At 43.4% G+C, this 27,766-nt stretch overlaps 2 protein-coding genes across 19 annotated transcripts in view; one reads left to right on the top strand and one right to left on the bottom strand.

Moving 5' to 3' along the window:
• Window positions 1-27,500, top strand: RNF34 (ring finger protein 34). 5 transcript variants are annotated; one of them, XR_002338722.1, is made up of 10 exons: window positions 4-149; window positions 14,927-15,145; window positions 16,630-17,037; window positions 18,699-18,824; window positions 19,089-19,290; window positions 21,665-22,342; window positions 23,074-23,149; window positions 24,868-25,071; window positions 25,949-26,162; window positions 27,290-27,500. XR_002338722.1 is itself a non-coding variant. In XM_021073434.1 (6 exons), exons 1-6 carry the CDS (start codon window positions 144-146, stop codon window positions 21,853-21,855), a joined length of 1,152 nt encoding a protein of 383 aa, XP_020929093.1. In that variant the 5' UTR covers window positions 1-143; the 3' UTR covers window positions 21,856-22,626. The 5 variants fall into 5 exon arrangements, 1 of the variants encoding a protein (XP_020929093.1); XR_002338723.1 differs by having other exon boundaries at window positions 24,841-25,071; XR_002338724.1 differs by lacking the exon at window positions 23,074-23,149.
• KDM2B (lysine demethylase 2B) overlaps window positions 26,437-27,766 on the bottom strand; it is a 145,973-nt gene continuing 144,643 nt past the window's right edge. For 10 of the 14 annotated variants that reach the window (XM_021073420.1, XM_021073425.1, XM_021073427.1 and 7 more), the window contains 2 exons: window positions 27,558-27,750; window positions 26,437-27,451 (listed from right to left, as the gene is read on the bottom strand). In XM_021073420.1, coding sequence (XP_020929079.1) covers window positions 27,569-27,750 — 182 coding nt within the window. In that variant the 3' untranslated portion in view covers window positions 26,437-27,451; window positions 27,558-27,568. Of the gene's footprint in view, window positions 27,751-27,766 lie in introns of all 14 variants that reach the window. The other 4 variants (XM_021073421.1, XM_021073424.1, XM_021073432.1 and 1 more) reach the window with 2 other exon arrangements.

The raw sequence follows: 27,766 nt of genomic DNA, 5'->3' as shown, positions 1-27,766 counted from the left end.
GACCACGCCTCTTACGTCTGGACGCTGGGTCGCCTCAGGAGGTCCAGTAATCGCCGCCCAGAGGGAAGGAGGGTGGCGGTGCTAGGAGCTGCTATGGTGCAGAGTTCCCCGGCAGAGCCGACCCGGACGCAGCGGTCGCGGCCATGAAGGTGAGCCGCCGGTGGGGCTGGGAAGTCCCTCCTCTCCTCTCTTTTCCGGCTAGGGCTCCCGAAGTGCTTGCTTTTCTCCTCAGCGGTTTCCCTGCGGGCACCTCGGAGAGCTCCGCGGAGGCGGGGGGGGGGGGGGGGTGGTTCCTGGCCGGCGTCTGGGGGCCCTGACCGCCCCACAGCGGATGTCCCGAGCTCCAGGACGTTTCCAATTCCCACAGCACCTCGGTCAGCGAGCCGGAGGCCAGGCACCCCCTTTACTGACGCCTAGTGAGCCCCTCTCCGCGCCGGGCCCTGTCCGTCCTCGGGGGCCGGAGGCTTACCCACTGGTGCTCGCCTCAGCCCTCCATACCTTTGCCCACGGCGTGCCTTCTCCCGCCCCGAGTCCTTGAACTAACCCAAATGTCTGCAACGCCACGGGATTGTCGCAAGACGGAAACTGTAGGACGAAATGCATAGGAGTGGTGCGGGGAGTCGTGAGGCTGGGGCCAGGCTAACAGGTTAGAAACGCCTCGGGGTGGCCATCCCACCCTTCTGAAGGATTTGTTTGCCGGCTTAATACGGGGACCGTGACCTAGAGCGCTAGCAAACTCGGTGTGTCTGCATCGACACTAGGTACGCAGCAAGTAATCTGACAGCTTGAGTTCTTCAAGGTGGGTGTGAGAGCGTGGGAGCATCACTGTGAGAAGTTTAAGGGAAGGGGGGAGGGGGGAAATTCAGGCCTACTTTGGGGAACTGATTCTTTCAACTTGATCACAGAGTTCTAAAGAGCTCTGGGTGCAGCAATCAATTTCAGGTATTGATTCAAACCAAGTGCGATGAGTCACAAGGTGATATTCTTTCAGACACAGATGATTTCATTAATCTCAAGTAAGAGGTGTGATCATCGTGGGTAGGAAAAGTAACAGAATGAACTGCTAGCTTAAAACTCTACCTTCACAAAGCTGCAAGCAAATATTTTGTTGAGCATTACCTATGTGTTAGCTAAGAGAGGGAGAGATCATGTGTAGAAGTAATTCAAAATATAGTCTCTCCAACCAGAAGAGAAGAGGCATTCACAACTAACTGCATTATGAGGCAGAATTTGGTGAAAGGTATCAAAAAAAAAAAAAAAAAAAAAAAAAGAACAAAAAACCCTCAGGAGCAAGAAGGGATATTTCTGACTGCAGGAAGGAAGGAAGGTTTTAGAGTAGGTAACTTTTGAACTGTGTGTTGAAGTATGACGTTATCATAAGAGCCAGTTCAACTATAAAATATTTCAGGAGTTCTCTGGCACAGTGGTTTAAGTATCGGACATTGTTACTGCTGTGGCTTGGGTCCCTGCTGAGGCACAGGTTCAATCCTTGGCCCTCTGGGAGCTTCCACATTCCATCAGTGTGGCAAAAATAAAAAATAAAGTAAAATTCAACTTAAAATAACTATTAAAATATCTAGAACCGGCTTTCTTTCCCCAGAACCATCATCTTGCTTTAAGATCTCCAAACAAAGTAGGAGTCTATATATATTGCTTCAAAGAACATCAGTACGTTTATTAGTATTAAATTTGTGGTCCATCTAGGAACAAGAAAAGAATTGGGGGCAAGTCCAGTGTTGAAATTTTTTCAAAAGTGTCTTTGAATTTAGGTGGAAGATGCTACTTTCTGAGTTGAAATTTTAGTTTTATTTTGTTTTTTCTTTTTAAGGCCATATCTTCAGCATATAGAAGTTCCTAGGCTTGGGAGTTCCTGTCATGGCACAGTAGAAACGAATCTGACTGGAACCATGAGACTGTGGTTTCCATCCCTGGCCTCACTCAGTGGGTTAAGGATCTGGTGTTGCTGTGTGCTGAGGTGTAGGTCACAGACATGGCTCGTATCTGATGTTGCTGTGGTGTAGGCTGGCAGCTGTAGCTTCGACTGGACCCCTAGCCTGGGAACCTCCATATGCTGTGGGTGCGGCCCTAAAAAGCAGGGGAAAAAAAACAAAACAAAACAAAAACTAGTTCCTGGGCTAGGGGTTGAATCGGAGCTGCGGTTACCGGTCTGCACCATGGCCACAGCAACTCAGGATCTAAGCAGCATCTGTGTCAACACCAGATCCTTAACCCACTGAGCGAGAGCAGGGATGGAACCCACTTTCTCATAGATATGAGTTGGTTTCTTAACCGGCTGAGCCACCACAGGAACTCCTGAGTTGAAATTTTATAAACAAAATTCGATGGGAGTTGAAAATGTAAAAAGATGCATGGGGTTTGTTTTTGGGTGTGTTGGGTTTTTTTTCGTCTTTTATCTCTTCAGGGTTGAACCCCAGGCTAGGGATTGAATCGGAGCTACAGCTTCGGGCTTACACCACAGCTACAGCAACACCGGATCCTTAACCCACTGAGCTAGGTCAGGGATCGAATCCCCAACCTCATGGTTCCTAGTCAGATTGTTTCCACTGCACCACGGCAGGAACTCCAAAGATGCATGTTTTAGGAAACAAGATGTAGACCTAGGAGTTCCCGTCGTGGCGCAGTGGTTAACGAATCCGACTAGGAACCATGAGGTTGCGGGTTCGGTCCCTGCCCTTGCTCAGTGGGTTAAGGATCCAGCGTTGCCGTGAGCTGTGGTGTAGGTTGCAGACGCGGCTCGGATCCTGCGTTGCTGTGCCTCTGGCGTAGGCCGGGGGCTACAGCTCCGATTCGACCCCTAGCCTGGGAACCTCCATATGCCGCGGGAGCGGCCCAAGAAATAGCAACAACAACAACAACAACAACAAAAAGACAAAAAAGACAAAAAAAAAAAAAAAAGTCATTAAAATTAATTTAAAAGTCAAGCATTCAGATAAGTACATCTTTACACAAACCCAGGAGCAGGAGCTGGTTTTAGTATATGTGTAGAATGGATATTTACTTTCTTCCTTTGTTCTGTTTTTTTTTTTTTTCCCCAAACTGATGTTTTGAAATAAATATTATATCTCAAAAAGATTCAATAACTGTTTTACTTTAGAGTTGCATCAAATTAACTTCCTATAAGGGATCTTAAAATATCCAAATTAGTGTTTTAAATTAATTTGATTTAATCCTTTTTCCTGTTTTTCCATATTTATATTGACCTCACCCTTAATTGTACTAATTATATTCGTGCTTCCAAGATCAAAATGAGATATGGAGAAAGTAATCTGTTTAATGTGATTGCTTTTTCTTTTTTTTTTTTTTCTGAAAGGTGGGGGAGTGGTGCTAAGGATCCAGTATTCTATTGTAAAACAAACAAAAACCCCAAACATGAGAAGGGTAATGCTTATGACCAGCACACATTATTGTTAAAATCAATCACTTTGGCCACATGTTTTCCCTAAAAATATTACCTTTTTAAGATGAGCTTCTGTTTTTGCAGCCTGCTTAATGTCCAAATGGTATGAGATCATAGAAAGAATTTAGGATGTAGAATCTCCTTTGTGGTATATGGTATTTGGTCATTAAGTTAGAGTTGGTGGCATATTATATTTCAGCTGAAGCAGCAGTTTCAGTAAGAAATGCTTTCACATTTTAAGGAGTGTATGTTTCTCCAGTGGCTCTAAATAGAATAAAGGTTTTTGCTTATTAACTCTTTTCTTCTGCTTTGACTTTAAGTTCTGGAGGAAAGTTTAACATAATTTGAAATTTAAACTGTAAAACTTTTATGTCAATGGTCCTGAGATTAGAAACATCTTTTTATATTGTTTAACACAAAGACATTGAGTTTAGCAAACTGAAGGTTGATGAGAGTTGTAGACAAAGCTTGTGATGATTGAGTTCTCTGGGGAAGGTTTCACTGGTGGGAGCACTGAATCGCTGCCTGGTCCTTGTAGCTTCCTATGGCATCCAAGAAAATTAATGTTCTGGAAATGGAAACTTGCAGGTTTATCCTTAAAATAACTGTAAAATATTAGCATATGTAATTTAGAGTTGTGGCATTCAACTCTTAGGAGGTGGCATTGTGATTACTGCTGTTTTCCTAGTTTAAAAGCAAACAATTTAGGGAGTTCCCGTCGTGGCGCAGTGGTTAACGAATCTGACTAGGAACCATGAGGTTGCGGGTTCGGTCCCTGCCCTTGCTCAGTGGGTTAAGGATCCGGCGTTGCCGTGAGCTGTGGTGTAGGTCGCAGACGCGGCTCGGATCCCGCGTTGCTGTGGCTCTGGCGTAGGCCGGGGGCTACAGCTCCAATTGGACCCCTAGCCTGGGAACCTCCATATGCCGCGGAGCGGCCCAAGAAATAGCAAATAGACAAAAATAAATAAATAAATAAAAGCAAACAATTTAGACTAAATAGTGATCATTTAGTTTGCTGCTGTTTTAAGCCCATCGACTTTCTTTCTCTCTGGCTGTCATTTGATTTTCATGGAAATCACTATAGTTTTTCTTATTCTTCAATCTAGTTTGCCTGGTTACTATGACATTTGGTAGAATCATGAAAAGGGTTCACCTCCTAATGTGGTTTAGAATAGGATTCACAGTTTGTAGTAAACTTTTTATTCTTAAGTTGAGCATTTTGGAAGAACTACCCCCCCCACCCCATTCTAAAAAGCACATTGGATCACACACACACACTCACACTCTTGCACATTCACACACTCAAAGACAGCTGAGCCTGAAGGCTGTTTAAAAACTGGCACTCTGCCAGAGAAGGCTGGGCTACTGCTCTTGCAAAGAAACAACACATTTTCATCTTGCTTTTGTTGACTGAAATGATTCAAAATGAGCCTATGTTGTGTGACTCTGACTAAGGAACCTTGAGAGTGCTTATAAAATTGGTGGTCTATTATTGTGGGAATAAGTGTCATAGTACTGGCAACTGTCAGTCCTACTCTCCTGCAAATGGTTTACCCCCCTCCCCTCCTTTATACTCCTACAGTGGGTAGAGAATTTCTAATTCATTCTCTAGGAAGGAACAATATAGGAGGAACACTTTCAGCCTTTCTGCTACTAGGGAATGAAGAGGAACTTTTATGTCGGTGAGTTTTAGCAAAGGAGCTAAACATGCTTGCCTCACTGCTACTCTGGGACCTTCTCAGATCTGTCCTGTTATGGGTAGGGATGGCTGTCTGGTCAACCAGATGGTGAGCTGCTGTTGATCAGCTGTGCTGGTAGCTGGGTGGCACGTTATCAAGACCAGTTGGCAGCAGAGCTAAGTCATGTTCTCCAGTTGATGTTAACAGTAAAAAACAAATATTTCTATTTCAATTTGTCTTACTTCTTTACTCAGTTCCAAACTGGGGTGGCGGGGGGGAGTAGTGTTATTGGCTCCTTAAAATCTTGGTGCACTGGCTTCGAAAATAATGTAGGAGTTCCTGTCGTGGCTCAGTGGACAACGAATCCGACTAGGAACCATGAGGTTGCGTGTTCAATCCCTGGCCTCCCTCAGTGGGTTAAGGATCCGGCATTGCCGTGAGCTGTGGTATAGGTCGCAGACAAGGCTCGAATCCCAAGTTGCTGTGGCTCTGGTGTAGGCTGGCAGCTACAGCTCTGATTGGACCCATGGCCTGGGAACCTCCATATGCCACGGGTGCAGCCCTAGAAAGACAAAAAGACAAAAAAAAAAAAAAAAAAAAAGAAAGAAAAGAAAAGAATGTAAAGGGGCACAGTCCTAAAGGCATTAGCTTGCTGTGGCCCCCTTTGCCCGGCAAAGCAATAAAGCTATCTTTTTCTCCTTAACAAAAAAAAAAAAAAAAAAAAAAAGAAAAAAGAAAAGAAAAGAACATAAGAACTGGCAATGGATACCAGCATAACATGAAGAGATCTAGGTGTCTGGGGGCAGTTCAAACAGGAGACTTTAGAATTTGATTTCTGTGAGTAAGCAATGAGATCCTGCTGTATAGCATTGGGAACTATATCTAGTCACTTGTGATGGAGCATGATAATAGAAAAAAGAATCTGTACGTGTGTGTGTAACTGGGTCACCATGCTATCCAGTAGAAAATTGACAGAACACTGTAAACCAGCTATAATGAAGAAAAATTAAAATCATTATATATACATTTATATATAATATATATATGTAGAATTTGATTTCTTACATGGGCCCATGTAAGTTTTTAATATGATAGCTGGTTCTTAACTAATGCCAGGCCAGCCATGGTTCTATGGCTAATCTATTCAGGAACAATTTTAGCCTAAGAGGGTGTGTAGGAAAGGAATTAGGTTAGCAAGAAAAAAAAAAACTTATTTTCAGTAGTTATTGATGGCTAGAAAATAAAATGCAAACATAGCTAAGTTCCCTGAACTAGGAATTTTGTGCCAGGTATAGGTAGGTAGTTACCTTATTAAGTTATTCTCTATATTGTTTCTGAACTATATTCATGGTTAAGAGAGGAAATGTAGCCATCTTTACAGCTTAGTGTTCCTTATAACCTCTTGGATTCATGTGGTTTAGTCTGTAGAGTCCTGCTCTCAACCATGGTCCCAAGTAGGGTTTAAATTGCTAGTCACATGAGCCCAGATCATGGCTTTAGTTTTCAGAGATCCAGACTTTGGCTTTATTCATGGAAGGGTAGTAAATGTTTCTTCTTAAATGTAAGCAACTAAAAGGTGGATGGATGGTGACCTTTACATAAGGAATACATCTCTTTGGAATTGAGGCATAGTAACACCTCAATTTACTATAGATTCAAGAGCCAAAGGACTGTGCTTTGTGTACTGTCTACCTACGAGTTGAATTTTCTCAGAAAATTTAGGAGGATATGGAGGAGTTTGGAAAATATGTTTCAATCTTACTGTCACAAGGTGAGCAGTGTGTGAATAAAAGAAAAATAAGGGAATGTAGGCTTATTAAACTGGCAGAGGGTCTAAGAGGATAGGGGAGATGGAAGTAGAAAGAACATGAACTTGGGTCTCTAAAGCTTTTTTAAAGGGAGAGTGCAAAAAGGGAAAGCTATTGGTTATGACCCCGCCAGATTTGGTAATAATGGCTCCAAGGAAATAAAATGGAGGCAGAGAGTCAGGAGCCAAGAGAATAATCTCATGTTTCCCTAAACCACCTTTCCTTTGCTAGAGCAGGCACTCAGTAAACTCTTGGGAAAACATGTTCTTGAATTGTTCTCTAATTGCTTTTGTAGCTTTCGTCACTTGAAAAATGGGACTGTTAGGTCAAGTAGTAACAGTTATTTGGACAGATTTAGAGGAGAATGATTGGTATAGGACACTTGCAAGTAAATGTCAAGGTAACAGTTGTTAGGTAGGGATCCCTGTACCCTGAGGGGACATGTAGAAGAAATTTGGACCATTAGGACTTTAAGGGATAGTGCAAGAAGAAGAAACACACTCAAGGGGAGGAATGGAGATGGAGCCCAAGCCTGGGAGGTTCATCTTCTTATTGGATTCTTCAACTTGGAGGTGAAGGATAAAAATAGTTTGCACAATGGGTGTTTTTGTTTTTGGTTTTATCTTTTAGAGCTACACCCATGGCATATGGAAGTTCCCAGGCTAGGGATCGGATCAGATCTCCAGCTGCTGGCCTACACCACAGCCACAGCAATGCAGGATCCTTAACCCACTGAGTGAGGCCAGGGATTGAACCTGCGTCCTCATGGGTACTAGTGAGATTCTTTTCCTTTGAACCACCATAGGAACTCCTTATAATGAGTGTTTTTGACAGATCCAGAAATCGCTGTCTTTCTCCCGATATTGGGGATTTCACAAAAGAAAATACGTAGAGGAATAAGTTAGAAAAAAAAAGAGCAAATAAAATGAAGGCACCAAGTTTCATCATACGTTCCAGGCTAATATGTGGTAAAGGAAAGGAACTAATTTAAGAATCGATTAAGGGGGTTCCTGTTGTGGCTCAGCGGTAACGAACCCAACTAGTATCTGTGAAGTGACAGGTTCGATCCCTGGCCTTGCTCAGTGCGTTAAGGATCTGGCGTTGCCATGAGCTGTGGTGTAGGTCGCAGAGGTGACTTGGATCCTGCATTGCTGTGGCTGCGATATAGGCCAGCAGCTACAGCTCCGATTTGACCCCTAGCCTGGGAACTTCCATATGCTGAGGGTGCAGCCCTAAAAAGACAAAAAAAAAAAAAAAAAAAAAAAAAAAAAGAATCAGATCAAATTGTTAAAAAAAAAAACCCAGAAAACTCAGCTGAGCCTTTCTGAAAGGACTAGGGGAACGGCAACACTAGAGGCATAACCCACTGTGCGGGGCGGGGCAGTGAAGGCAGGTAGTGAGGAGCATGTGTCAGAGGTGTTGGTCCTGGAACTCTAGAGGCACAGGCTTCAGAAATCGGCTGAGTCTCCAGCTGAAAAGAGGTAGGCGGGAAGGAGAAATTCCCTTGAATAAGCAGGTGTTAACCTTTTAACCTTGGCTATATATTCACATGGGGAATTTAAAAAATTCCTGATGCCCAGGTTGTATCCCAGATTAGTTAAATCAGAATCTGGGGGCTGGGACCCAGGCATAGTATTTTTTTCAGGCTCTCTTGGTGAGTCCAACCACTGTCTTGAGAGCAGTTTCACAGGCCTAGGCAGTGACAGCAGCCACTGTAGTACAGGACTGAAAAATGCCTGCTCCAAAGAAATCAGGGAGGTTGAATCACTCAAGGGATCACCTTCATTTCAGCACTGAATGCCAGAAGACAGTTTTTTTGTTGTTGTTTTTTGTTTTGTCTTTTTGCCTTTTCTAGGGTCGCTCCTGCGGCATATGGAGGTTCCCAGGCTAGGGGTCCAATCGGAGCAATAGCCACCAGCCTACGCCAGAGCCACAGCAATGCGGGATCTGAGCCGCGTCTGTGACCTACACCACAGCTCACAGCAACGCCGGATCCTTAACCCACTGAGCAAGGCCAGGGATCGAACCCACAACCTCATGGTTCCTAGTCGGATTCGTTAACCACTGCGCCATGAAGGGAACTCCCAGAAGACAGTTTTAAAGGGGAAATAAAGATTAAGTTTTTTAAATATGCTGGATGGGAAAGAAAGGTACTTCAAATAAAACTAGTGATTGGGGCTTCACTAGTGTTTGAAATTTCTGAACTTTCAAGAAGGTTGGAGTGTTGCAAATGCTACTGTCAGAGGATCATAGTTTACACATGAAGATTTACCCTAGTACAATGCTAGGAATACCCTCTTATTGAGAGATTATTCTCTTATTGGGAGATTTTGTCCAAAATTAAGCTCACAGATTTAATGAATTTTAAACAGACTTTTCAGTGTTTCTTTTCCTTTGCTATGGCCTTTGGCTGATTTATACCAAATACTAGGGTATAGCAACATATTTTTGCCTGGAACATGGGATTGGCATTGGCTTTTTAAAAAAATTTTATAATAAGATGGCTGAAAGAAGATAGAAGTATTTTTATTTTTAAATGATTTTTGTTTTTTCCATTATAGTTGGTTTGCAGTGTTCTGTCAGTTTTCTACTGTACAGCCAAGTGACTGAGTTACACATACATATATACATTCTTTTTCTCATATTACCCTCCATCATGCTCCATCATAAGTGACTAGATGTAGTTCCTAGGATAGAAGCATTTTTAAATCTACTTTGACTTCTCAAGAATGAAGACGAAATTTCCTCCTCTTTATAAAAACATGAGGAATTGATCAAAGTTGTTACCCTCCAATATTGACGTCTATACAGATTCACTTGTTTTCCCCAAACAGGTCCTTCTAATCCCTTCACCAGAGCTGTGTATCTTCTCAGCCTAGATTTTGTTTGTTTTGGTTTTTTTGTTTGTTTGTTTGTTTGTTTGTTTTTGGCCACACCTGCAGCATGTGAAAGTTTCTGGGCCAGGGATTGAACCCACCCCACAGCAGTGACCAGAGCCACAGCAGTGGCAACACCAGGTCCTTAACCCAGTGCACTACGAGGGAACTCCTTCAGCCTAGGATTTTAATGATCATATTCATTAACATAATTTGAAAATTTGTTATCCTTCCTTAACTCTCATTGTAGAACTGATTTCTTTTTTTTTTTTTTTTTTTTTTTTGTCTTTTTGCTATTTCTTTGGGCCGCTCCTGCGGCATATGGAGGTTCCCAGGCTAGGGGTCCAATCGGAGCTGTAGCCACTGGCCTACGCCAGAGCCACAGCAACGCGGGATCCGAGCCGCGTCTGCAGCCTACACCACAGCTCACGGCAACGCCGGATCCTTAACCCACTGAGCAAGGGCAGGGACCGAACCCGCAACCTCATGGTTCCTAGTCGGATTCGTTAACCTCTGCGCCACGACGGGAACTCCAGAACTGATTTCTAATAGAACAAAATGTGTGACAGTGCTGCTTCACAAAGTATCATTAGAGGGAGTTCCTGTTTCAGATCTGACTAGGAACCATGAGGTTGCAGGTTCAATCCTGGGCCTAACTCAGTGGGTTAAGGATCCAGTGTTGCCATGAGCTGTGATGTAGGTTGCAGACATGGCTCGGATTTGCCATTGCTCTAGCTGTGGTGTAGGCTAGTGGCTACAGTTCCGATTAGACCCCTAGCTTGGGAACCTCCATATGCCTCAGGTGCCACCCTAAAAAGACAAAAATTTAATTAATTTAAAAAACAAAAAAAGTAACATTAGAGAGTTTTGGCCTACTAATTCAGAATCTTTTTTTTTTTTAACCTTTTATTACTCCTTCTCAACAAGACACAATTTGAACTTTTTTAGATAGCATGAAAAATTTAATTATGTTGCCTTTGAAGAGGAACATAAACCTTTTATGCACTTATTTATTTATTAGTTAGAATGGTGGAACTTGTGTTATGGAGGAAAGAAGTTCTGTCCACAAGGGACTTTCACTGGAGTTGGGGAGACAACATTACCCAGGAATTAGAAAGGGGATAAAAGCTAACAACAATTTCATTGGAATGAAAAAAGTTCATCTTGCTGGTACTTTCTGAAAAAAATGTGTGCACATTGAATTTTCTCAATTGTTTTAAGAGCTTACTGTTTAAAGCATTGTGAATGAATCCTTTGCTAAAAGAACACTCACTTAAAATGAACTATTAGTAAATCTGGATTTTCATTCTTTTCTCTTTAAGCAAACAATGTCTTTAGAATCTAAGGTATATATTTATTTAAAGGTATGAACTATTCATTATAACTTAACCTGACTCTTTTTTGTTTTTATAATGATTTTTACTTCTTCCATTATGGCTGGTTTATAGTGTTCTGTCAATTTTCTACTGTACAGCAAAGTGACCCACTCACACATACATGTATACATTCTTTTTTCTAACATTATCATGCTCCATCATAAGTGACTAGATATAGTTCCCAGTGCTACACAGCAGGATCTCATTGTTTATCCATTCCAAAGGCAATAGTTTGCATCTATTAACCCCAAATTCCCAGTCCATCCCATTCCCTCCCCTTCCTCCTTGGCAACCACAAGTCTGTTCTCCATGTCCATGATTTTCTTTTCTGTGGAAAGGTTCATTTGTGCCATATAGTAGATTTCAGATATAAGTGATATCATATGGTATTTGTCTTTCTCTTTTTAACTTAACCAGACTTTTAACGGCTTCACTATTTTTTGAGCACTTCAGAGTATGAAGCCATATAATGCTTAAGACTGTTTGAACCTTGTATTGAGGTTTCATGTTACTTTACCTTGTCCTTTCCCTGTTTTTAATATAGCATGTTACTTCCAGCCAGTAGCAAGAATGGCATGATCCTTCTACAGCATTCTAAACAGCCTTTTAAGGTTGTTTCAAAAAGTTTTTTAAGGAGCTTGTTGAACAAACAGTAAATGTTTGACAGGATTAGATAATAAAATAAATGGAAACTGTACCATTGTCATGTATTGCCATTTTAACTAATAAGACTCATTTAACCTGGACTTCCATTGCTTATCATATTATCTAGACTGTAGAATATGCTCAAGAATTAGGATAGGGGCAAAAGCTATTAGTTCCAACAGTATAGCTTTATATCTTTTTTTGTTTTGTTTTTAGGGTCACACATGCTGCACATGGAGGTTCTCTGGCTAGGGGTTGAATTGGAGCTGCAGCTGTCAGCCACAGCCACACCAGATCTGAGCCACCTCTGCAACATACACCACAGCTCATGGCAACGTAGGATCCTTAACCCACTGAGTGAGGCCAGGGATTGAACCTGCATCCTCATGATACTAGTCAGGTTCGTTTCTGCTGAGCCACAATGGGAACTCTTATAGCTTTATATCTCAAGCATGGGAAACTGCCTTGAGCCCTCACTGAAAAAATACTTTTATGTACAATTCTAACAAGCTTGGATATCAGGTTCCTAAATGCAATTAAAAAAAAAAAAAGGTTGGTATAGGTAGATATAGTGATAGCAGTAGTGATTCACAAAAAGGGAAGAGATGAGAGAAAAAAATAAAAAGCAACCTGTTAGTTTTAAGCCACTTAGTGGAGTGGCCAATAAATAACCCTCACACCTCAAGAGGTCATTATGGTTATCAAGTCATCAAAAATTGTGTTCAGGAGTTCCCATTGTGGCTCAGCAATAACGAACCCGACTAGTTTCCATGAGGACTTGGGTTCGATCCCTGGCCTCACTCAGTGGGTTAAGGATCTGGCATTGCCAGGAGCTGTGATATAGGTCACAGATGCTGCTGGGATAGGTCATTGCTGTGTCTGTGGCATAGGCCAGTAGCTGTAGCTCTGATTTGACCCCTAGCCTGGGAACTTCCATATGCTTCTGGTGTGGCACTAAAAATCATGTTCAGTATTCTCAGTTTGAAAAGGTAGGATACTTTAAAAACATATTTTCCTTAATGTTAAGTCAATATATCCTTTATAAAGATAAGGAAAGCAGGGGAAAACTCAAGAAAACAAACTATTCAAGATATATGTGAAAACCTAGAAAGCACTTCGGTTGCCTTTATTTATTTATTTATTTATTTATTTGCTTTTTAGGGCTGTGCCACAGTGGGAACTCCTTTATTTTTGTCTTTTTAGGGCACACCTGTGGCATATGGAAGTTCCTGGGTTAGGGCTTGAATTGGAGATGCAGCTGCTGGCCTACACCATAGCCACGGCCATGCCAGATCCGAGCCGTATCTGTGACCTACACTGCAGCTTGTGGCAAGGCCAGATCCTTAACCCACTGAGTGAGGCCAGGGATCAAAGCACCATCCTCAGAGACACTAAGCTGGGTTCTTAACCCACTGAACCACAATGGGAACTCCCTTAGCATTTCAATGTTTCTTGGTCTCTCTCTTTTTTTTTTTTTTCTTTTTAGGGCCTCACCCACAGCATATGAAGGTTCCCATGCTAGGGGTTGAATGGCAGCTGTAGCCGCTGGCCTGCACCACAGCCACAGCAACTCGGGATCCAGGTCACATCTGCAAACTACACCACAGCTCAGGGCAACGCTAGATCCTTAACCCTGAGTGAGGCCAGGTATCGAACCTGTGTCCTCATGGATGCTAGTCAGGTTTGTTAACCACTGAGCCACTTTGAGAATGCCTCTTTTTTTTTTTTTTTTTTTCCCCTCAATTTTTTTGGCTGTACAAGCAGTGTGTAGAAGTTTCCAGGCCAGGGATTGAACCTGAGCCATAGCACTGACAATGCTGACTCCCTAACCACTAGGCCACCAGGGAACTTCCCCAGTCATGTTTTTAAAGTAAAAAAAAAAAAAAAAAAATGTATTTGTATACCATAATTTATTATGCCTAGCTACAAATGAGAGAATAGAAGTTTAATGAAATTAGGTCATTTGAATTTATTTTTCTGCTGAATTATAGCAGGGGAAATATGCCTCAGGCTATAGAACTGTGCTGTAGTCATTAGTCTAAAGTTGCCAGATAGTGGAGTTCCCGTCGTGGCGCAGTGGTTAACGAATCCGACTAGGAACCATGAGGTTGCGGGTTTGGTCCCAGCCCTTGCTCAGTGGGTTAAGGATCCGGCGTTGCTGTGAGCTGTGGTGTAGGTTGCAGACGCAGCTCAGATCTGGCGTTGCTGTGGCTCTGGCGTAGGCCGGTGGCTACAGCTCCAATTGGACCCCTAGCCTGGGAACCTCCATATGCCGCGGGAGCGGCCCAAGAAATAGCTAAAAAAAAAAAAAAAATTAAAAAAAATATTAAGTTGCCAGATAGAATATAAGACAGTTAAGAAGTTCCTGTTGTGGCATAGCGGAAACCAATCCGACCAGTATCCATGAGGATGCAGGTTCGATCCCTGGCCTTGCTCGTGGGTCGGGGATCGGCATTGCTGTGAACTGTGGGATAGTCACAGACACCACTCTGATCCCGAGTGGTCGAGATGTAGACTGGCAGCTGTAGCTCTGATTTGACCCCTAGCCTGGGAACTTCCCTATGCTGCAGGTATGGCCCAAAAAAAGCAAAAAAATATAAGACAGTTAAATTTGAATTTCAGATAAACAGGCTTTTTTTTTTTTTTTTTTTTTTTTTTTTGGTGTAAGCATATCCCAAACATTGCATACCCTAACTTCTCTCCAGTCATCTTTTTATGTGCATATACATGTATCTCAAAGACAAATATTCTCTGGAAATAGCAGAAAATTATCTATTTTCAAATAGCTTAACATTTTGGTGCTTAAAAGAATAATCTCAGGGAGTTTTCTGGTGGTGAGGATTTGGCAGTTTCACTGTTGCAGCCTGGGTTCAATCCTTGGTCTAGGAGGTGAGATTACTGCATCAAGCCACTATACATCACCACCAAAAAAAAAAAAAAAAAAAGAAGAAGAAGAAGAGAGGAAAAAAAAGTGTAAACAAAACAAAACAAAAAAACCCCAAAAGTGTAATCTCAAAATTATCCAGAGGCAAACCTGCCTCTCCAGAATGGCATTCCCTGAGGATTCCAGAGAGCTCGGGTTCCACTCAGCTTTAAACTGTTGCCTGCTTCTGTTCATTTCCAGGCGGGTGCCACATCTATGTGGGCTTCGTGCTGTGGGCTGTTGAATGAAGTCATGGGGACCGGAGCTGTCAGGGGCCAGCAGTCAAGATTTGCAGGAGGCACCGGTCCATTCAGATTTACACCAAACTCTGATTTTTCTGCTTACCCACCAGCACCTACAGAAGGGCCTAATATAGTTTGCAAAGCCTGTGGACTTTCATTTTCAGTCTTTAGAAAAAAGGTGAGTTGGATGAAATGTTACATACAAAAGACACATGTGTCAGAATTTTTGATTGTATATTGTTTTGAATGCTAAGGAATACTCATTTCTACAAATATAAAAAAGTCTTGGGAGGTCCTATTTTGGCTCAGTGGTAACAAACCTGACTAGTATCCATGAGGATGCAGGTTTGATCCCTGGCCTTACTCAGTAGGTTAAGGATCCGCTGTTGCCATGAGCTGTGGTGTAGGTCACAGATGCAGCTCCAATCTGGCATGGCTGTGGCCGGCAGCTGCAGCTCCAATTCAGCCCCTGGCCTGGGGACTTCCATATGCCACAGGTTTGGCCCCTAAAAAACAAAAAACAAAAAAAAAGTCCTAATAACCATTTCCCATTTAGAAAAAGTACTCAGTCAAAGAGATTGTTGTACTGCTCAAGTTCTCTGAGCTGACATTGTTCTCAGGTTTGTCAGGTATCCTTTCTCCTGAACTTGTACACTTACTGTTTGATTCTTCCTAGTGGTGCTTATATCCTGAGGCAAGAGATTTAATTAGCCTGCCTTTTCAGAGGTGATTTACTGTAACTCTGATCTCAAGTTTCAAAGAATGTATCCCTACCCATATTCTTAAGAGAAGAAATGAGTATATTAGGGAGTTCTCTTGTGGCGCAACAGATTAAGAATCCAGCATCGTCTCTGAAGCAGCTTGGGTCTAGTCCCTAGCCCAGGAACTCCACATGCCGCAGATGTGGCAAAAAAAAAGAAAAAAACAACAACCCAGAAAAGAAAAAAAAGAAATGAGTATTTTAACTACTCTTTAAAGATTTAACATAAAACACTTGGGCTAAAAGAGTTACTTTCTTTAGAACAGAAAGTCGTTCTTTCTGAGAACCATCTTATTGCTAGGCCATCTCCCAGACTTTGTCAATTCAGTCCTTTGAAATACCTAAGTAACAAGGTGTTAGCTTGTGGGAACAATGCCCCAAGCAGAAACGACCTCATCTTAGGGTCTTTAAGCTTTACTCAAGGAATGGCTTTGATTGTGATTAAGGCTCCATGGGGTATAATTTCGGTATTAGCAGGGGCTTTGTTGGCTTGGATTGACCTTGAAAGATCCTTTGCCTTTGTCTTTCCCTCTCTGTTAGGGTTTTCCTCCTTCTCTTTAAACGGGGAAATTTTCACATAGGAAGAGAGTTTGTGGTTGTGCTTTCTGCTCCATGTGGTTCAAGTCAGCTCTGTTTTGCTAATTACATGTTTGTACCAAGGGGTGGAAAGGTTTTAATTCATTTAACACAAGAGTATATTTTGCTTAAAGGGCTGTATTTGAACGTCTGTGAATCCAAACTGCCTTGGCAGTGACCGTTTTGATTTTCATGGCTTTTAGAACATGAAAACACCCATGGGTCTGGGGCCATGTGGCACTTTATAAGAATTAAAATTGAAATTTATTAAAGGCAGAAAGAAATCTGGCTTTCACTAAATGCCTCCTTTCCATCTGTTTCTTCAGCACGTATGTTGTGACTGCAAGAAGGATTTTTGCTCCGTTTGTTCAGTCTTGCAAGAAAATCTCCGTAGATGTTCCACTTGTCACTTACTACAAGAGACGGCCTTTCAGCGCCCTCAGTTAATGCGACTCAAAGTGAAGGATCTACGGCAGTATCTCATTCTTAGAAACATCCCCATCGATACCTGCCGAGAGAAGGAAGACTTGGTAGATCTCGTCCTGTGCCACCACGGGCTGGGCTCTGAGGACGACCTGGACACAAGCAGTCTGAACTCCTCAAGGTCCCAGACTTCTAGCTTTTTCACAAATTCATTCTTTTCAAACTATACAGCCCCGTCTGCTACGGTGTCTTCATTTCAGGGAGAGCTTCTGGGTCTAGATCGGACCTTAGGATCTGGAGCGCGGGCACAGGTAGGAAGGTGTGATCACCTGAGCGCCTGGCATGCCATCCCCCCTCGGCCACGTGGTGGAGCTTTTGGGACCGATGACTCCCTGTAGGAGCAGAGGTTTCACAGGCTGCTGACCTCTGTGCCTGCAGGTGCTCCTGATATGAGGCTCTGAGCTTGGGTGCTGCCTGAAGGGCCTAAAAAAAAGAGCTCATCAGTCTCTTGGCTTTAGGTCCATTTTCTTATCATAGAGTTAAATACTAGCTGTTGAAATAATGACTGTGAAAAGTAGCTTGCAAATGTTTGGCAGGACTAGTCATGTGTCAGTGACCATGGAAACTATAAGTTAACCTACCACCCAGTTGCCTTGCTTACAGTAGAATTGTTCTAATTTGGATACTGGGAAAAAGCTGTCTGAATTAGTGAAAGGACATGGTTACTTATTTCAAAGAAATACCAGTGCAGAATGTTGTCCCAGTGAGGTCCTTGGACATCATGATTGAATAACGTGCAAGGGCTTGCAATTAATACTCAATTTGTACATATGAATGATTCTAAAATGCTCCAAGGAGTTCCCGTCGTGGCGCAGTGGTTAACGAATCCGACTAGGAACCATGAGGCTGCGGGTTCGGTCCCTGCCCTTGCTCAGTGGGTTAACGATCCGGCGTTGCCGTGAGCTGTGGTGTAGGTTGCAGACTCGGCTCGGATCCTGCGTTGCTGTGCCTCTGGCGTAGGCCGGGGGCTACAGCTCCGATTCGACCCCTAGCCTGGGAACCTCCATATGCCGCAGGAGCGGCCCAAGAAATAGCAACAACAACAACAACAAAAGACAAAAAAATAAATAAATAAATAAAATAAAATAAAATGCTCCAAAAGTTGTTTTGAACATTTATCTTCACATTCAATTTTCTCTCCTGAGTAAAGGAGGGTAGAATCAGAGACAAAGCTGGTCTAGTTGCTCTCTAAATAGACATAAATTGGTAAGGCCAAGCTAGGAGTTTTATTTTCCCACATGGGAGCTGGTGTAATTAGGATGCAAATATAAGACACATCTACTTTTGTGTCACTTTTGGTTATAAGTACCACTTAAGAGATGGGGGTCTCTATAGTATGGTGCTAGTGAAATAGTGGGGTAGAAACCTTGAAATTGGGAATTGACCTAGCCTTTCTGTTCTCCCCAAAGAAAAGAGTACCTTCTTGTTGAGCAATTTTTAAAAACTAGAACTGGCAACAACCCTCAGTGAATTAGTCTGGAAGGCATTATTTGGAGTTAGAATGTCTAAGCCTGATGAGATCTTTGCAACTGAGTAGCCCCGACACTAGGGCTGATCTTAGAGCTTTAGTTTCTGCCTGCATCTTAGAGGCTGCAGTTAAAGGACACTGCAGTTCCCTACACTTGTGGCTTTGGCATTTGACAAAGGGACCTTTCTTGGGGACGTAATACTCTGGTTAGATTTTACAAATTCACACACACATAGGAATTTGACTTTTGAGATAACCGAGGAAGGTTAAGTTGTTGATGGACTCAGGGACGGGCAGCAGCATTCGGGATCCAAAGAAGGTGTGGAATCTGCAGGTGTTGGGGTCATTCTGGGATGCTCTATGGAAAAGGTTTTCTCCAGTGATAAATAGGGGCTGTTACTGTTAGGAAAATGATTCCTGACCTAATATCCATTGTGTGTGTAGGTGCAAAGTGAAATAGCTTCAGCAAACACAGAAGATGATGAGGAGGAGGAGGAAGATGATGATGATGACGACGACGACGACGATGATGATGATGATGATGATGATGAGGAAAACTTGGAGGATCGGGTGAGATTGCCCGTAAAATTTGGTTTCCCTGACACAGTGACTTGGCAGGCATGGAAAAGACCTGTGTGGACTTTTGTACAGGGTGGCTAGCACAGGATGTTTCTTCTGGGTTGAAGGCAGCACAGTCTATAAAATACATCAAGGACTGGTGAGAGTCTGGAAAGAATATCCAGGGCCAGTGATGGCTGTAAGGTGGGGGGAGCATGCCGTTTGCCTTGCTGGACTGGCAGGGGCCGAGGTAACAGACATGCTCTGTGATTTCAGACTCCTGGCCTCGCTAAAAAGGGAGTGAGAGCTTCTCTGTCTGACTTGTCAAGCCTTGACGATGTGGAAGCGATGAGCGTGCGCCAGCTGAAGGAAATCCTGGCTCGGAATTTTGTCAACTACTCTGGCTGTTGTGAAAAGTGGGAGCTAGTAGAGAAAGTAAACCGATTATACAAGGAGAATGAAGAAAACCAAAAGTCATGTAGGTTTATTTTTCCTTTTTTCCCCTCTAGTAGCCTTCTTTAGGTTTTTTAAAAAATGGGCTGTTTCTGTCACAATTAAGTCTATTTTATGAAAACCATGTATCCTTTTACTGAGTGTGAACTAGTTGTGTGAACTGGTTTATAGATCTGTTAAGCAGTAAGTTCATTACATGATGTTGGCTTTGAGCTCACCATTGCCAGTGAGTTAGTCATTTTCTCAGTCTGGTTTTTCTTGCCATAATTTGTTAGAATTCTAAAGAAATTCCTTGTATCTATAAAAATGCTTGTTTTCTCACTAACCTGTCTGGTAGGATTTAGGATTTAAACGCTACAGTTGAGATACCCAAACAGTGGGGGGAAATAATTCCCTAGAGCCAAGCTGTTAAGTCGTTCTTAGCATCAAGTATTAGTAGGTTTCTCTGTGAGTGACAAAAAGCTGAGGTTAGGAACTTCTGGGAGTTCCCTGGTGGCTCAGTACACTAAGGATCAATGCACAGCATTGTCACTGCAGTAGCTCGGGTTGCTGCTGTGGCATGGGTTTGATCCTTGGCTTGGGAACTTCCACGTGTGGCCAAAAAAGGGGAAAAAAAAAAAAAAGAACAGTGTGGAGCAGAAATTCTCAGGTGGTGGCAGGGCCAAGCCACAGAGCACTTATAGGCAAGTAAGAAGAATTTAGTGGTGTTCAGACTGACAGATGTTGTGTTCTCATCTAGAAAACAGCCTTCCCATCATTAATTTTGATCATCTTGAGTTTTGCCTCTAAAAGCTGGTTATAATACAGCATTCGTTGATAAACTGGTTCACGCATAGAATATGCAGCGTGCTGTGGTACACATATTTCTACGATGATGCCACTGTGGTAGAGACAGGGATCTTAAATCTTTGGAGCCTTCAGAGGCTCATCTGTCACCTTTAGCCCATGGATCCCTTTTCCCCACTTCCCAGCAGTGGTATACAGGCCATGGACCCCAGGTAACACTAATCTCTTGACATGGCAGTGTTTATTTCTCTTAATCCCTGGACCACTGGCCCTTCAAGCTTAAATTCCTGTTCTTTCTGACCCTCATGGTTCCTATTGATCCCGTCTGTGACCTGTAGAAGGGGAAGCCTCACTGTCCATAGCTAGGTGGCCAAACCTCAGATTTCAATGATCTTTTCAGAATCCTTCTCCACCTTTCTTGTTCAGAGCCAGACTGTCCCAGCCCTTTAGAGTTAAACCCCAACAGTCCCAGGGCAGCCAGAAACACAGGTGAACTTGGGGGTGCTTCCAGGGCTCAGAAAGTGCCTCCCCAGCTACAGGCTACTTGGATGTCTGATTTTCCTATCAAGAAAGAAATAAAGCTCCTGGAGTTCTGTCTTGGCTCAGTGGAAACAAATCTGACTAGTATCCATGAGGACGCAGGTTTGATCCCTGGCCTCGCTCAGTGGGTTAAGGATCTGGTGTTGCTGTGAGCTGTAGTGTAGGTCGCAGACGTGGCTCGGATCCGGCATGGCTGTGGCGTAGGCTAGTGGCTACAGCTCGGATTCTACCCCTAACCTGGGAATCTCCATATGCCAGGGTGCGGCCCTAAAAACCAAAAATAAAGAAAGAAAAAGAAAGAAATCTCCTCCTCCCACTGAGATGAGGCTCTGGAGCCTGTGACTTTCCCAAGGCCGCACAGTTGGGCTGGAAATTCCAATCATGTTCTGACTCTAAGGCCCACGTGTAGGACAGCCTAGGTTTTTTCCTTTTTTTTTTTTTGGCCAAACCCACAGCATGTGCAAGTTTCCAGACCAGGAATCAAACCCACACCACGGTTTTGACCTAGGTCACAGCTATGGCAAAGCCAGATCCTTAACCTTTTGCACAAGAGAGCATCCCATTTTCTTCATTTTTATTTACAGAAGCAATCCTTTTCATAAAAAGCTTGCATTACATAGAGATATTAAAATAGAATTAGGAGTTCCTGTCATGGCACAGCGGTAAGAAATCTGACTAGGAACCCATGAGGTTGCGGGTTCGATCCCTGGCCTTGCTCAGTGGGTTAAGGATCTGGTGTTGCCCTGAGCTGTGGTGTAGATCGCAGACACGCCTCAGATCTGGCATTGCTGTGGCTGTGGTATAGACCAGCAGCTGTAGCTCCAATTAGACCCCTATCCTGGGAACCTCCATGTACTGCAGGTGCAGCCCTGAAAAAGACCAAAAAAAAAAAAATTAAATAGCTCGCATTTGTTAATCATGTCACCCCTGGCCCTAAGCTGCTCATTCTTCACTTGTCACAAAACTCTACGAGGTGTGATTGCTGCCATTTCTGACAGAAGGAACGGAAGTTGCAGAGAAGTGGGGTCTCCTGGGTCTCTGTCCCATTGCTGCAGCTCTCTGTTGCCTTTCAGATGGCGAGCGGCTGCAGCTGCAGGATGAGGAAGACGATAGCCTGTGTCGGATCTGCATGGACGCTGTCATCGACTGCGTCCTACTCGAGTGCGGACACATGGTCACCTGCACCAAGTGTGGCAAGCGCATGAGCGAGTGCCCCATCTGCCGCCAGTACGTGGTGCGTGCTGTGCACGTGTTCAAGTCCTGAGGCTGGGCCCCCCCAACCCCTGCGGACGCTCGCCCCCCCACCCCCAGTCTTGGGGCCCAGATGTCCCAGTGCACTGTAGGGACTGGGGACTCCCTGTTGAAGAGCCGGAGCTATATTAGAAAACTATTTTCACTACTAACGGTGGAATGGAAAAACTCATCCTAAGTTGTGGCAACACTGGTCCAGGCCATGGGCCAGTCAGCCTCAGGACATGCTGCTTCCAGGTCCTGCCAGGCTTCTCTCATTACTAAATGCTGACGTCAGACTGCTTATGGCATCAGCTCCTGCTCCCTTTGTAGGACACTTCTCCTGTTCTTATTTCTCCTTCATCCTATTTTTAACTGAATCTACTCAGATGTTGGAAAATTCTGTTCTCTAGAGGAGATCACTGTCTGCAAGCTGCCGACATGGTACACATCGGGCAGTGGTACTTCTGAATGTTCCTGTTATTAGTTGTGTGTATTTTCAGTGCTACTATTTGATGAATGTAAGTTTCCACATTGTTGCTCTTTCTGCCATTAAACCTAATTGGGAACCACTAACATTCTCTAGTCAACTGCCAGGGCCTTAGATTAAACATGTCCATTTTTGTTCAGGTACAGCTTTTTATAGCAAGGGCTGCATCTAGTGTCTTTCATTAGAGAAGTGTGTGTGTTAAATTGTTTATTCATAAGTAATCAGTTTACACCGTTTTGTATAGTGAAAGTGTATTTTCAGTGCTACCTGCTAGCTAATTTAAACTTTAGAAATAAAATTAGATTTTCAAAAATGCTTTTGTTTACACTGTCCTGGTCCATTCCTAATTCATTTGGGTACAGCACAAAGAGGTGTCCACACCTGGCCTGGCACCTTCACTAGAGGAAGTAGCACCTTCAAAGGTGTTGCACCTGTGTCTACCTGGGCTGCTGACTTAACCAGTAAGGTTAACTATGGATTTGCCACTCACTGTGATGAGGTGTCATGCTAGATGCATTATGCTTCTCCCCAGCATTCTGAAATAATACTGCCTCGGGCACTTGGGGAACCTGATCTCTGAGAATGTGAAGAACTTGTCTAAAACCTGTTAAAAAAAGTAGTCACATCTGAATTTAAACCTAATATGGGTGACAATGTTTCTTCTTAACTCTTCTAATACCACAAATGAGTAACCTGAGACATGCGCTGATTTATTCAAAGAGGTCTTGGAACATTAATGATCTGAAATTTCTTTTCTTTTAGGTCTAGCTCTAATCAGGGTGGTTTTTTTGGTTGAGTTGAGACCAACTGTGGATTCATTCTAATTGTTTATGGGCAGGTATGTTTTTAGAAAACATGTAACTTCTTGGCTGAGTCCTGAAGGTTTTTCATCTTTTTTTTTTTTTAGTCTTTTTAGGGCTGCATCTGTGGCATATGGAAATTTCTAGGCTAGGGGTCAAATCAGAGCTATAGCCCCTGGCCTATACCAAAGTCACACCAGATCCAAGCTGTTTCTGCAACCCACGCCACACCTCACAGCAACGCCAGATCCTTAACCAACTGAGTGAGGCCAGGGATTGAACCTGTGGGACATGGATAGTAGTCAGATTTGTTTCTGCTGAGCCACAACGGAAACCCTGGTTTTTCATCTTTTTTTTTTTTTTTTTTTTTTTTTTTTTTGGTCTTTTTGCTATTTCTTGGGCCACTCCCTCGGCATATGGAGGTTCCCAGGCTAGGGGTCGAATTGGAGCTGTAGCCACTGGCCTATGCCAGAGCCACAGCAACGCAGGATCCGAGCTGCGTCTACAACCTACACCACAGTTCACGGCAACGCCGGATCCTTAACCCACTGAGCAAGGGCAGGGACCGAACCCGCAACCTCATGGTTCCTAGTCGGATTCGTTAACCACTGTGCCACGACGGGAACTCCTCATCTTTTGATTCTGCAGTTGACACATGCCTCCAGGTGCTCAGGACCCAGAAGTCATTCACAAGACCCTGAAAACTATAGCAAGGTAGGCAGATAGCCTTGTCCCACTATGCTTAGGGCAGAAAGGTTGGCTAGTTGTGGGGGGAAAAAAATTGCCTTTCTGGTTTTGAGAGCCAAAGCACAAAATCAAAGCTTTGTGGATATTATCAAATGCCCTTCTCTTGTGCTTCTAGCAGAGCCCAGGGTGGGTATTGGCTAAATTCACATGGAGAGTAAAAGCTTAGCCGCTTCTGAAGCTTTAGGAGCACTTAGCTTGTACTTCTCGTAAGACAGTGAACTCCAGAGATTCAGCATTCCCCACAAATTGCTAATTTGGTAGAGGGATGACTTCAAATCCAGGCCAGTTGGTGATAGTAAACACACTGAAATAGAAGCTGAGCAGCAGGTGCTGGTGTGTGTCTAAAGTTAAACTAGAAAATTGAGATTTATTTGCAGTCTTAGCTTGTTTACTGTTTCCTTTTGGATTTATGTATAAAGTTTCAGGTGCTTGTGTTAGCAATGAACAGAAACTCTTTATGGTGGATCTTCTTAGGTAGCATTTTGAAGTAACCATGACTTAGTAAGAAACCAACAAATTTTTAGCTGAATTGGCTTGACACCTGGAATAACCGGATTGCAAGGGACTGATTTATTTGGCAGAGGGCAGACATTTCTCCCTGGATTTTCTAGCTGGACGCCATACCTCTAGAGTTGTCTGACCAGGTAATCTATCACATGGATAAATGGATATAGTCTTTTTTTTTCTTTTTAGGGCCACACCTTCAACCTATACTGTAGCTTACAACAACGCCAGATCCTTTAACTCACTGAGTGAGGCCAGGGATCGATCCCACATCCTCATGGATACTAGTCAGGTTCATAATCTGCTGAGCCACAGTGGGAACTCCCAGATGGGTATGATCCTAACTGGACTGGTTCAGTACACTTGGGGGGAGGTCCTCTGTGACCAGTGCATTGCCATAGGCCTCTTTGAGCATAAAGATGCTGTCTCCACTCTGTGGGGTGTCATTCTGGTAACCCCAGCTCCCCAACCCTGGCAGCCCCTCCTTTACCTCCTCTCTTGGCAGACCTGTGTGCTCCTGGAAACATTACGGAGAAACGGGGCCCTCTTAACACTGAGATTCTACCTGGAAACCACTGTTACCTCTACAACTGCCAAGGAAGGGAATGCCTTTACTGGACAGCAGGGTAATTCTTACTTGGAGCTTCACCGAACTCAGGATGCCAAATTGAAACTTGGGTTGGCCACGTGAATGATTAGGCTTGTAAAGGTAAGTCACATTTTTATAAATAAAACCAGGGTATTAAACTAATATTACCTGTGGCACCGTGAGTTAAATTCTGGGATGCAACAGCTTTAGTTGTCTCCGAGTTAGAAAGGACCTCTGGATTTAGGTTGAGGACATGGAATCCCCATTGTGGCTCAGTGGAAATGAACCCGACTAGTATCCATGAGGATGAGGGTTCAATCCCTGGCTCCGTGGGTTAAGGATCCGGCATTGCTGTGAGCTGTGGTGTAGGTCACAGATGAGGCTTGGATTCTGCATTGCTTTGATGTTATAGGTCAGCAGCTGCAACTCTCATTTGACCCCTAGCCCAGGAAATTCTATATGCCTCAAGTCAGCCCTAAAAAGCAAAAAAAAAAAAAAAAAAAAAAAAAAAAAGGCATGGTTATGTAAAACCATTTCACCATGGCCAAAAAAGAAGGATGGGGGAGTTCCTGTCATGGCGCAACGGAGACGAATCCAACTAGGAATCATCAGGTTTCAGGTTTGATCCCTGGCCTCACTCAGTGGGTTAAGGATCTGGCATTGCTGTGAGCTGTGGTGTAGATCACAGGTGAGGCTCAGATCTGGTGTGGCTATGGCTATGGCTGTGGCTGGCAGCTACAGCTTGGATTCGACCCCTACCTAGGAACCTCCATATGCCAAGGGTGTAGCCCTAAAAAACAAAAGAGGAATGGAGGAGAGTATGAAACCATCCTTAGCAGGAAAGGCTAGTCCCACAAGACCCAAATCTTAGGTTGCTACTGAGTGAGGAAGGAAATTGGATTATCTTCATTTTCAGATGACTAGAGCCACTGTCTCAATATATGAGGTTGTACGGCCCTGTTATTAAAAAAAATTTTTTTTTTTCTGTAATCTAAAGTTTACTTCTCACTGGAATCTATGTCTGCCGCCTGGGGAAGTTGCCTCATAACCAAGTGCCTTCAGCCAGCCCAGCCCAGGGTTACCAATGCAGGATGTGGCTCCCTGAGTTGCACTCAGTAGAGGAAATAGACCCCAGTCCTGCCTTGGCAGTGGAGATACCAAGTGCCCGTGGACATTATTTTGCCCAGCTGTGGTCAGAGGCACCATTACAGGTAAGCCACCCTGCCCCTTAAGGCAATGTGTACCTAATCCTTACACGGAGCTGTCAGTGTAGCATCATTCTTTCCCATTACCTTTATTAGCTACAAACAGCATGATCCCTTTCTGAAGATGGGAAAAAACAGTGTACTCAGGGGCTGCTCCATTTCTCAAATGAATACGAAATGCTACCTTGTCTGACTTCAAAACAATGTACACTGGTGTTTCCGGACTTTCCAGTCAAATCTCAAGTCCAGCCCCAGAACAGAAACCCTCAAAGTCCAAGAGTGCTTTTTTTGTACAATTGTTTATACAAATTCAACAAAGGTAAAACCGTGTCAGGGAAGGGCTAGGAAAACAACACCTTACAACAATGGCACTTATGAATGCATAACTTTACAACTGGGAAACAGCCATGTTATAAACCTTAAACGAGAACTCAACTCCACTTCGAAGGAGAGGAGGAAAAAAAAGGAAAAGAAAGACTATGTTGAATCGTTTATTCTACTTCTTGACTCACTGTAGAAATTAGATCTATGTAGAGTACAAGAGCTCATGCTGGAGCACAACCCTCCTGAGTGCAAAGGCTGAAGTCGGAATTTTAAAATTTTGAGGAAAAGGTGAATTCTATACAGAGGAAATTTAGCCAAGTGTCTCACTTTGACTCTAATTTACATATACCCACAACATGCTTAAACTTCTTGACATACAAAGCAGGCACTCAACTTCCAGTTAAACATGCTTTTACCTGGGAGGTCTGAGCCTACTTTGCCACATCTGGGCACATGTGTAGATGGATTTGTATGAAGTACAGGTTAAGTTCTCGCCTACTTTAAAGAAACCAGGAAAGTTGGCAATCTCAAAACAATAAAAACACTGGTATGCATTCAAACCTTGCATAAATAACTTTTAAACAATTTGTACAAAAATAGTTCTGCATAATGTAAGATGTAACAAAACCAAACAAATATGTCAAGACGGCAGATGTGGTGTGTGGTCCACTTTAGGCTGACACCAAAACCCCCAAAGTTTCCAGGAATAAGGTGTCCAAGACAAAACCACCACCACGGCCAAAAACAATTCCTCAGCTCATGCTTGAGTAAGAAAATTTCTCCCAAGTCCATCCTCTTCCTCTCGACAGGAATGTCTTCTTGATAAAAGGCCGCCTTAGAAATGGTCCAGAAAGCAGTGCAGTTTTGATTCAGAAAGACCCGAGGAATGCGCCCGGCTCACTCATCTCTGAAACGGGCGGCAGAACGGCTGCTCCCTCGGCCAGACTTGCAAAATGGAATCGTGCTGCGGTCTGTTGTTCCAAGTTCCAAATGGAAAATAAAAACCCTAGTTTTTGTAAAGTCTTTCTCCCTCCCCTGCCGTGTGCCTTCCCCCCTCCCCACCCCATATTTACATACTTGTCCTTGGACTAACTCAGTTTTTGCAGGAGTTTTTCTTCCACTTGCCCGAACTGGACACTAACAGACATTTCGGCTATGAACTGCTCGCAGCCTTCCTTGGTGACTTGCTTGCAATACCTCAGGTCAATGTGACAGATATTCCCACAGCGTTTGAAGAAGGACAGGCACTGGTCAGTAACCTTATTGCAGTCTGTGGGGAAGAGGAC

Source organism: Sus scrofa, chromosome 14 (assembly GCF_000003025.6).
Source record: "Sus scrofa isolate TJ Tabasco breed Duroc chromosome 14, Sscrofa11.1, whole genome shotgun sequence".
Classification (NCBI taxonomy): domain Eukaryota; kingdom Metazoa; phylum Chordata; class Mammalia; order Artiodactyla; family Suidae; genus Sus; species Sus scrofa.
This window is presented reverse-complemented; position numbering and strand designations above follow the sequence as displayed.

Bases quoted from the DNA above. Each gene is read 5' to 3' on its own strand.
- RNF34 (XM_021073434.1), top strand. The intron at 15,146-16,629 runs GTGAGTTGGATG...CTGTTTCTTCAG, and splicing joins TTTCAGTCTTTAGAAAAAAG to CACGTATGTTGTGACTGCAA. The intron at 18,825-19,088 runs GTGAGATTGCCC...CTGTGATTTCAG, and splicing joins AGGAAAACTTGGAGGATCGG to ACTCCTGGCCTCGCTAAAAA.